The sequence below is a fragment of the Eubalaena glacialis genome, chromosome 17 (assembly GCF_028564815.1).
Source record: "Eubalaena glacialis isolate mEubGla1 chromosome 17, mEubGla1.1.hap2.+ XY, whole genome shotgun sequence".
Lineage (NCBI taxonomy): Eukaryota > Metazoa > Chordata > Mammalia > Artiodactyla > Balaenidae > Eubalaena > Eubalaena glacialis.
The window spans coordinates 51,275,654-51,286,021 of NC_083732.1; the positions used below are offsets into that span (position 1 = coordinate 51,275,654).

A 10,368-nucleotide genomic window follows, 5' to 3' on the forward strand; every position below is an offset into this window, starting at 1 on the left:
CGCAAAGAGCGTGCGGTCTAGACGCCGGCGGGGGCAGGGGGCTTGCTTCTGGCAGAGCGTGGAGCAACTCAAGGGCCGGCCGGAGTGGCCGCAGAGGTGGCCCGGGAGAGCCATGAGAAGGGTGCGGCTCCATGTCCAGCCTCCAGCTTGCTCTCCGCGTGGAGCGCGCACCTGCCCGTTGCGGTGGCCGGGCCTGGAGGCTGCCGAGGCGCTGCCGCACCTCGAGGCTTCTCCCAAAGCCCGGAGCTCGCCGACGCTTCCCTACCTTACAAGGGGCTGCAGCGCTTGGGCCGGCGTGGCCCAGACTCCACCGTGGAGCTTCGGAAGCTGGGGTGGGCGAGGTAAACACGTTTCTGGAAAAACCTGGGCTCAGGAGGTTTGCGGAAAGAGGGCGCAGCTCGTGAATGGTTGGAAATTATGTTCACCCTCGGGAAGAGCAGGCGGTTCCGCACACAACACCACACACACACACACACACACACACACACACACACACACACACACGGTGGGAAGGTGTGAAACCCACCGCTGGGGGTTTCCTCCACTTGCAGAAAAGGAAATATGAAGCGTAGGAACACTCTTCAGGTCACCACCCCGGGAGTTGTGTCCTGGGGGTCTGAAAGAAGAGAAAGTTCCCTCCAAATCTTCCAAATTGAGAAAAGCTGCGGAAGGAATGAGGCGGTTAGAGAGAGGGGACCGCAGGCATCCCCGTAGCTGGGGCTCAGGACTGAGCGCTAAAATGAAAGCACCCCTATAGAATCCATTAGGGAAAACGTTTTTCTAAAAAAAAGTCCTGAACTCAGGCATCCCGCTACTTCCACGCTGTTTGTCAAGTCTACTTTGAAGCAGTTCAGTGCTGAAGGATATTAAACACTCGGGTCTTCATTCCAGGCTCACTTTTTAACCTTTGCAAATTTGAAATTGGGAAGAAAAGAAAAAAAAGATCTGCTATCTCTGAATTATGTTTTACCGAAGGAACGAAAAATTCTACTTACCTCTGCATAAATAAAATGGAAGGGATTTTATCCTAATAATAATATCCCGTAGCTTCTGCCTGGCTTCCCAATCATAGCTTGACCTTTTGACAGGTTTTAAGTCTTCTGCTTGTATTTGTCCACTTCCCCGCACGATTGAGATTATTTTAGTTGTGTTTTGGGCGGCACATCCAAAACCACATTTTGGCAGAACACCTTTGAATTGTACAGCCTCTTGGCTTGCAGATCTGCGCCCCTCAAAGCGCAGACTTGCAGGGGGCTAACGTAAATCGCCTCTGGCGAACTCGTCTGGGACGAAGGGCGTTTTGCTCAGTGTTGCTCACGCAGATCTCATCTGGAAAGAGGCTGTTTAAAATGAGAGTATGTCATCCCCTTTCTGTCACTCGGTCACCCTACTTCCAGAGTAGCTGAAGTGCATCCTGCAATTACACTCACAGAGGACCAAATCTTTAGAAGAACCTGAAAATGTATCACTACACTTCAAATTCGATTACGTGTCCTGGCAACTGAACAATGAACTCTGTTTTTTGCTGGGAATGAAGATGTACACGTTTGAGAAGCTAGCATAGTATTTTCCTAAATATTTTAAATGACTGCTCTACACCCATTCCAGATGGATTCTTTACTGTTTGCCAATGGGTTGCAGATGCCCACCCCTTTAACCAAGTTGGTTAACTGTTTATGAAATGTACATTGGCTGATTAAACCTTAAATCTTGGAAGAAGTTTCTCCTGGGATATCCCACATATGTCTTTGCAGTAATTACGAAATTAGTCAATTGTCACCTCTATAAACAAACTTCGTTTTGAAAACAGCAGGCGAAAGCAGACTACAGATACAGTCATAACTGACCAAAAGTATGTACAAAACTATTTAAAATTGGAGGAAGGGTGATATATGTTGGAGAATACAATCTAAAAGTGATTGATTTTACCTACGAATAAGATAGTTATGTTAAACGTGTTAAGATGTGGAAATTAACGCGGCGAGCGCGCCAAGTAAAACTACAAAATGCCCTTTGAGTTTCTCTGCGGGGTCTTCGGGAGGCAGAAAGCCAGTTGTTCAGTTTCTAACATTATAAGGAAAAGTGGCACCGAGAAGGAAGGGGGTGGACGTTGTGTTTGTGTGTGAGTTTTGAACTGAGTCACCTTGGCTCTGCCTCTGTAACAGGGAAACCTCGAGCAAACCTGTGCCTTTAAGACTCAGTTGCTATCCAAACACAAGTAAACAGAGTGGACCATTAGCGGGCGCCGGGCGCGGAGGCGGAGCCTGGGCGCTGGGGGCCCAGCGCGGCTGCGGGACGCCCGCCCGAAGGGGAGGCGGGGCCGCTACTAAAGCCCGGGTCTCCGGGCCGCGAGCAGCCTGGGGAGGGACGCGGGCGGGGACAGAGCTCGGCGTGCTCGCTGCTGGAGGGTGATGGCCCTGCGAGGCTGCAGGCTCCGACCTTACCCCGAGTCCGCGGCGAGAGGCTCGCGGAGGCGCGAGGTTCCGGGCGAGCGCTGAGCGCGGGCTCCAACCACCCTGGGTCTTTACACATTCTACGACCACTGACTCGGACGAAGGCGAGGATCCGCTCTCGTTTTGGCTGCTCGTCGTCCTCCAGATCATGTCCGCGGCTCCCGGGACTCCGCGCGGAAAAAGAAGTTTGTCCGGCGTGGACCCAATGACCTTTCCAAGCTGTGCGCCTCACTGCCTGGACCAGGTCTGAGTGACGCTGCCCAGGCGGACGTTTCTGGGGGAGGTGAGTGTCCGCTCTGGGAAGGGGCTGCAGCCACCCTAAGGAAGGCAGGCTGCAGGGGGTGCAGGGGGGCGCTCGGATTCTCGGTCCGGCGTGCCACAAGTTCAGAAATTGTGAAAAGAAATCATACGGACGCACTCCCGGGGCATTGTATTTTTCACTTTATCGGATCCCAGGCACGCCACTCCCAGCTAACACGCAACGACACACGCTTTCACGTACTGTTTTTAGTTTTGTTTTGCGACATTTAATCTAAGCACTCAGCAAAGCTTCTTCTAAAAGCTGATTTACGTACGTTGAGATGAAACCCCACAATCTCATGTTCTTTCTCACCCTGCCATAGTATTCCTGGTCCACCCGTCCCGGGGAAGCCGCGGCAGAGCGGACGGGCCGCGACACACAGTGCCTGCCGAGCCAGCTCGTTTCAAGGGAAAAGTAATAGTTCAGTCCTAGATAATTCTTCAACCTTGTGCTGGCCTTTTGATTTTCCTCCCATCCTCTAGTCCTGGAGGAGGGGGCAGAAGGCAAATCCCCCTGGGGTTTAAACACTCGGATTCTCGAGAAGTAGCAACAGAGCAAGGAGTTGTGTTTGTATGGTGAGGAGGGAGAAAAAGGTGTTTGTGGAGGGTGCGCTGGCTCTGTCTCCCTACCTGTTAGCAGGGAACAAAAGAGGGCTGGAGTTTCCCGGAGCGAAACGGCGCAGACAGCTACTTTCTCTGCTAAACAAACTGCAGTCCTGAGCAGAACAAGAAAATTACTCATGCAGGGGGAGCGAGGGAGCAGAGAGAAACAGAACCCAGATTATGCGGAAGGCATCTTAATTTAATTAACTCCTTGGGAAGGCAGAGGCGCAGCGAAGGGGCAGGAACTTCGCGGCCCTTTCTCTCTGTTCACCTGATCCAATCTGGCCATTTTAATTTTTTTTTTTTAAATGATCTCCTTAGATCTACTTGGAGTATAGCTCTCTGATTAATGTAAAATTTTATTGTGGCTTGGGCTGAAATTCAGCGAGCCTACGGATCCATCAGTCATTTCTCTCAGACACCAACCCACAGGTGTTAGCAGATGACCCCTGACTGTATACGATTTTTAGATAATAAAGTGTAATAACACATTACCAAAGAGCGAGCCTCCTTATCAAATTACTATTTTTTTCTCCAGTGTTTTGAAAGCTTCACTGAACTGAAATTAGTACGTACACCTCTCAGTTGTTGACAGCAAGTGAACTAAATTTTACAAAACTTCTGTACATGTCTGGAAATTCCTGTGAAGAAGGCTGATGAAAGAAAACTAGTCTCAGCTCCACGGAAATATTTATGTCTTTTCGTTGGTTTAAGTTTCTTTCCTTGCAAAATTAAAAGTAACCAATGGTCTGAAACGGGATGGTGTAGAAGTGACAGCAGATGATGGCTGTTATTGCCTGAAACTGAGTGTGAGAACTACATGCTCAGCTCTAGACAAAACGAAAGTACTTTAGATCTCTGCATTGACTTAAAATATCTTTTGACATATATTTCCAGCTACTCAACAGGAGAGTGGAAATCTAAACTCCCTAATTCTTTACGGCAAAAATGTTTAGTGGATATTTAGGGTTGCTCTGTTTGTGAAGGATTTGCTCTTCTTCTATGAAGAAACTATTTGTCCTGCAAATTAAAATGAATACACACTATGAAATAGCACTTTTGTGCCACCATGAAGCTGAATTATAAAAGAGGCATTAATTTTGGGTTATAAACCATTTGGTGAAAAGGGAAGGAAGATGGCACTCAAGTTTCTGCTGGCGGAATTAACATATAACCTTTATGGCAGAGTTCACTTTGTGCATTTGGAATCAAAATCACAGGCCATGATATTCCTTCAATCGATAACACACCCCACACACGTACACGTACATACACGGAGAACGTGGTGGGAATTGCACTTTGCCTCCTGTATTTATTTCTAAGAAATCCAGTCTGGGCAAACACCCAAATAATAATTTCGGTTTCCTATGTGGGGACGCCACTTTTTAATACTAGGGGAAAAATAATATTTTGAATCTCTAGAAAATCCTCCTATGCAAAAAGAAGGAAATAAAGGTATAACTTATGATTTTTAATGGAAGAGGAAACATAGATTACCAGGGATGTTAGTAGAATCTTTTTTTTTCTACCTCTCTAGGAGAGGGCTTGAGGGTTGCCACTGAACAAAAATGAATTGTGATTTGTGGTGGGAAAGTTTATTACTAATGGAGGTTTACAGTTTCGGTTGAACGGTCTGACTGAGACCCTCTGACTGTTACACACCTCTCATTAACTCCCGGCCTCAACTCCCAGACCGCATACCACTGGGCAGAAGCGGTTCATTAATAAATCCCTGTCTCCAAGCCGTTCCAAACAGGGGAGGAGGGAGGGAAGGTGTGGGCCTCACAGAGGCGGCCAGATTCTGCCTGGCCAGAGCGCTGTGTCATTAGCGCAGCCCTCTAAGCCTGCCCTCAGATAGAGCCACAGGCAAGACTTCACAACACGCTAGAGAAGAGCATTTCAGGCGCAGAAAGGGCTGGTGGCAAGGAAGTCTGGACAAACTCTCCCATCTTCCTGCTGGGTTCAAAAGCCAGGCATGAAGGTTGATGGCTCACATAGGCCTGCCTGCCCCTCTCTAGGGAAAGCGCTTAACTGTGAGTCCCAGCCCCTGGGGAGCCACCTTCAGAGGCAAGGCCCAGGCCGCAGAGCTGGCAGAACTCTCTGCTAAAAAGGGGCTGGTAGTGGGAGAAGGTGGGCCTACCCTGAAAGCAGATGAGGTGCCCTGGGAAACTGGGTCTGAAAGCAGACCTCCGTGTTGGCACTGGGGGTTCAGGGACAGGCATGTGCGTTCGCCCTGCTTAGGCCCAGGCCGCAGACCCCGGCCGGCTTCCCGGTGGCAGAAGCAACGTCGTACTCAACTCCAGGCCGACAAACAAGCTTGCTCCAGGCAGGCAGAGGCGCACCGTACCCGATCTGCTGTGGCTCCCCTGCTGCTCCTTCCTTTTTCCTCCCCGGGGAACACTGTCGCCTCACCTCTCTTCTCTTTTCCTGGGGCCTGGCCGGTGTAGGAGCCTCGGCTGGTGCCGGGTCGAGAAGCGCTCGGGCCTCCCGAGAGCTTGGCGCTCGGTCCTGGATCAGGGACTTTCTCCACCCCCCGCAACCCCCCACTGAGCCTGAACCATCTGGAAGGGATCTAGGTGGGGGGTGGGAGGAGACGGCCCCTGGGAAGGTGGAAGGGGTGATTCTAGGCCTCACCGGCCCCCGAGGTGTCACTTTTCTTTCCTGTGGCCCGTCACCGCTGATAAATGGGACAGAGGCAGAGGAAGGAAAAAGAAAACCTCTGAGGTCAGCGCCGGGCGAGGCGAGCCCCTCCGAGGGCCCCGCAGCCCCAGGAGCGCAAAGTGCGCCCGGCTGCGCTCCAGCACCCCAGGCGCGGTCCGGGTGAACGGCGGTCGCCGGGCGGGTCGGCGGGCTCGGGGCGCAGCGCTAGGAGCCGCCCGGCTGAGCCAGGCCCTCACGCCCGAGTCAGACCCACAACCCAATGTTCCCCGGGGAGCTTGGAGGCACGGCGGCAACAGAGGCTCAGCCCGGGCCTGTGGGCGTTGGCACAGCGGGGTGTCACGGATGACCAAGCTTCGCCCGATCGGGTAGGGGTGGGTAGGCTGGACTGGGTGCCGCCTCTGCTGGAGCCCCTGCCCACCTTTCTTTCTCCCCGGCCCGGGTCTTCGGCTCCTCGAATCAGTGCGTGCCTGGAATCCGATTTTCCCACGGGCGACCCGCTCGCCGCCGGGGACCACTTTTGCCCCGCCTGACACCCCGGCCCCGGGGGCTGAGCTCGAGCTTGGGTGTCGACTCGCCCGCCGGGCAGGCTCTCCGAGGTTCCCTCACCACTCCGTTTGGGGGCCTCGGAGTGGGTGGGGAGGGGGACTTAGAAGGAAGGTGTTGTAACCCACGCGGCGCCAAGGGACAGACCGAGCAGGCTTGGATAATAGTCACGACTTTCTCTCTCTCCCCCGGCCATTTTTAGGGTTTTCTCTGCGCGCCGTTGTCCTTCTGGGTTTTCGCCGGAGCCCCACGCCCACACGCCTCTGAGTCCTGGAAAAAAAGGGTGGCTACCTCCGCCCCCCAGCACCCCGGAAAATGGGGAGCAAGGCCCTGCCAGCGCCCATCCCGCTCCACCCATCGCTGCAGCTCACCAATTACTCCTTCCTGCAGGCCGTGAACACCTTCCCCGCCGCGGTGGACCACCTGCAGGGCCTGTACGGTCTCAGCGCCGTGCAGACCATGCACATGAACCACTGGACACTGGGGTACCCCAACGTGCACGAGATCACCCGCTCCACCATCACCGAGATGGCGGCGGCGCAGGGCCTCGTGGACGCGCGCTTCCCCTTCCCGGCTCTGCCCTTTACCACCCACCTCTTCCACCCCAAGCAGGGAGCCATTGCCCACGTCCTCCCAGCCCTGCACAAGGACCGGCCCCGTTTTGACTTTGCCAACTTGGCCGTGGCCGCTACGCAAGAGGATCCCCCTAAGATAGGAGACCTGACCAAGCTGAGCCCGGGGCTGGGTAGCCCCATCTCGGGCCTCAGTAAATTGACTCCGGACAGAAAGCCCTCCCGAGGGAGGTTGCCCTCCAAAACGAAAAAAGAGTTTATCTGCAAGTTTTGCGGCAGACACTTTACCAAATCCTACAACTTGCTCATCCACGAGAGGACCCACACAGATGAGAGGCCGTACACGTGTGACATCTGCCACAAGGCTTTCCGGAGGCAAGATCATTTGCGGGATCACAGGTAAGGTGGGGAAAGAGGTTGGCCTGGGGAGGGAAGGACAGTTTATTCAGAATACCGAATCCTGATAGACATTGCAAGCGTCACTAAAATCCCCTCTGAACTAGAATATATCCCCCAAAGCCCTCCCCAGCCAGCCACAACCAACCCCCGAAATTTACCTTTTTCCTCAGCCGGCCCCTGCTGCCTGTTCTTGTTTGGGATGCAGGAGGACCACCCCATCCTTAGTAAAATCTGCTGGGTTGGCCTTGGTCCTGGGATCGGTTTTCCAGTTTCCACCGGGTCGACCTTAGGGGGTGGGGCAGGTAGAGCCAAGAAACCTCGAAGACTTTTCTCTGGTGGGTGCAGGTCCTGCCTGCGATAGGACCATTTCTGGAAATCTCCTCGGCCACCTCCACTGGGTTCCCTCCCTTCCCTGACTCGCCCCCAGGTGCGCCCCAGAGCCTGCCACAGGGACCTTTCTTTAAACTTATTTGCGGGGGTCTTGAGATCACTGAATTTAGAAACGGCTCTTCGCATTCCCTCCACATCTTCAACTATGCATTAATCAAAGGCAATTGAAGAAATACTATAATGTAAGTGTTTTCATCCAGTAAAAACTTCCCAGGAGTGGGGGTGAGGGTATCTTTTCCCTGGACTCTACTTGCTGTTGTTACCCCAAGGTAGGACTTCTGTACCGATCCTCCGCGGCTTTCAAGGAGTTCGCTAAAATCAGTCCCCCTAAACTTGGCCTTGCCTTACATCCTGATTTGACCAGTTTAAATCCCAGAGAAAACCGTAGAGGCCAAGAAGAGCTCGTTCGGCACGATTTCGAGCTCCAAAATACGCCAGAGAGGGCGATCAAGTGTAGATAAAGCTGGCGTCCGGTGAATGTTTTGAAGAGTCTGGTTAGTTGAGGTTAACCATAAACAGAATTACACGGGGGGGCGGGGGGGTGTGTAAAAACATAAATAATGGAAATCCTGTTTCTTTTCTTTTTTCCCTCATGACTTCGTTTAAAGTAATTGCCAAAAGAAACTCCTCACTGTGGTGTTAAAGCCATTTCAATGAAACCTTATATTGATTTTCAGGTATATCCATTCCAAAGAAAAACCCTTCAAATGTCAGGAGTGTGGGAAAGGATTTTGTCAGTCTAGAACTCTGGCTGTTCACAAAACTTTACATATGCAGGTAAGTTTGTTTTCTTGTTTAAAAACAGTGACTGGTTCTGTTTTATCATTTTTGCTCTAGAAAAGGTGTTCAGTGGCAGGGTCTTTCTCATAAAAGGCTCTATTTAGATCAGTTTTCTAGGTGGAGAAAGCAGCACCCAGTTTTTTTATACATGAAATTAATTTTATTTAACAGAAAACATTTATGTGTTTTTCTTAAAGAACAAGCCACTCTCACTATTCTAAATCCTAATTTTAGAATTATTATTTTTTTCACCTGATGTGCCCTGCATTTAAAGCTTTCGTGTTTGGGAGGAAATAAAGGTAATTTTGATAATGGAGGCATGGTGAAATCCCATACGTTCTCTCTCCCAGGGGCCTCATAATTTGTAGTTTTCAGAACATTGAGGAATAGTTTAATTTTCCACCAAAGAGGAGCCTTATTACCCGAGAGAATGTCGTTCCTTAAGAGAGGATTAGAGTTTTTCCTTCCCCCTTTTCCTGCCTATGACATGGTGATGAAATGTAAAGAGCTGGAAATCACAAAGCCCACCGCCAGTGGCCACCGGCGGTTATCAGTGTAATCCGGTCCCTGTGTGTGCCTGTGCGTGTGTTTTTGTGATTGGAGGATTAGGAACACAGATGTGTTCCTGCAAGTCTCCTCTTTGTTGTCGTGCGCGTGTTCTGTTAACCTTGTGATACCGATAAGACAGAAACTATTGAGAAGGGTGCCGTGGTGGTGTGAAGGATTAATCCTTTGCTTGCTTCACATCTGAACAGGAATCTCCACACAAATGCCCCACATGTGGAAGAACCTTTAATCAGAGAAGTAATCTGAAAACTCACCTTCTCACCCATACAGACATCAAGCCCTACAGCTGCGAGCAGTGCGGCAAAGTGTTCAGGCGAAACTGTGATCTGCGGCGGCACAGCCTGACTCACACCCCGCGGCAGGACTTCTAGAGAAGCCCCGGATCTGTCCCGGGCCGCCGCCGCCGCTCCCCTCCCCAGACACCTCTCCACGCCTCCCACCCGGGGGGGCCACCCCCAACCCTTCACTGACCCCAGCTCTTCCCCGGCTGCAGCCACACCGGCAGCTCCAGGGGGTTAACTCTTCTTCCCAAGGACTGAGAACTGTAGAAAGCCACACAAGTACATCCTTTCACAAAGAGCATATGCTAGTTTCTTGTAGATATTCACAGCTCATTTTAGAGCTCTGTACATAATGTTGTGGATCTCTGTTTCGTTGTTTTGTTTTGTCTGTTTTTGTATCTTGTTGGATGCACCTAGGTATGGAAAATGGAAACCAAATTTATCTTTAAAGACTGTATTTTCAAAAATAAAATGTTTTCTTGTTTGTTTCAACACTCCTGCAAAAGTGCCTTGCTATTTGACTTCTGTTTTTCCTCTGGATTCTGGAAGAGTGGCATGTCTCTGAAATATTAAATATTGAAGGGCATTCTTTATCCCAAGGTTTCAAAAGTAAGACTTCTCACAGTTCTCTTGCTGAAACTTCATCTCTTCCCTTTTCATACTGTGGCATTTTGGAATTGGTCAACTGTGCTGTCTTTCTGCTTTTTGAAGATATTAAAATTGATACCCATGAGGTTTTTCCTCCCCTTTTGTTTATTTTAATTCCTTGTGTATTATTCCTTCAGATAAAAGCAATATAATAATCATTATTAATAACAA

General features: G+C 50.8%; 1 protein-coding gene across 4 annotated transcripts; it reads left to right on the top strand.

Annotated features, from left to right (window-relative positions):
* Nucleotides 1-2,383: 2,383 nt before the first annotated feature.
* Nucleotides 2,384-9,876, top strand: OSR2 (odd-skipped related transciption factor 2). 4 transcript variants are annotated; one of them, XM_061171590.1, is made up of 4 exons: nucleotides 2,384-2,697; nucleotides 6,763-7,531; nucleotides 8,599-8,698; nucleotides 9,457-9,876. In XM_061171590.1, the coding sequence occupies exons 2-4, from the start codon at nucleotides 6,876-6,878 to the stop codon at nucleotides 9,637-9,639; spliced, it is 939 nt and encodes a 312-aa protein (XP_061027573.1). In that variant the 5' UTR covers nucleotides 2,384-2,697; nucleotides 6,763-6,875; the 3' UTR covers nucleotides 9,640-9,876. The 4 variants fall into 4 exon arrangements, with proteins under 4 accessions (XP_061027573.1, XP_061027574.1, XP_061027575.1 ...); XM_061171591.1 differs by having other exon boundaries at nucleotides 2,615-2,736; XM_061171592.1 differs by having other exon boundaries at nucleotides 2,615-2,736; nucleotides 9,539-9,876.
* Nucleotides 9,877-10,368: the final 492 nt, after the last annotated feature.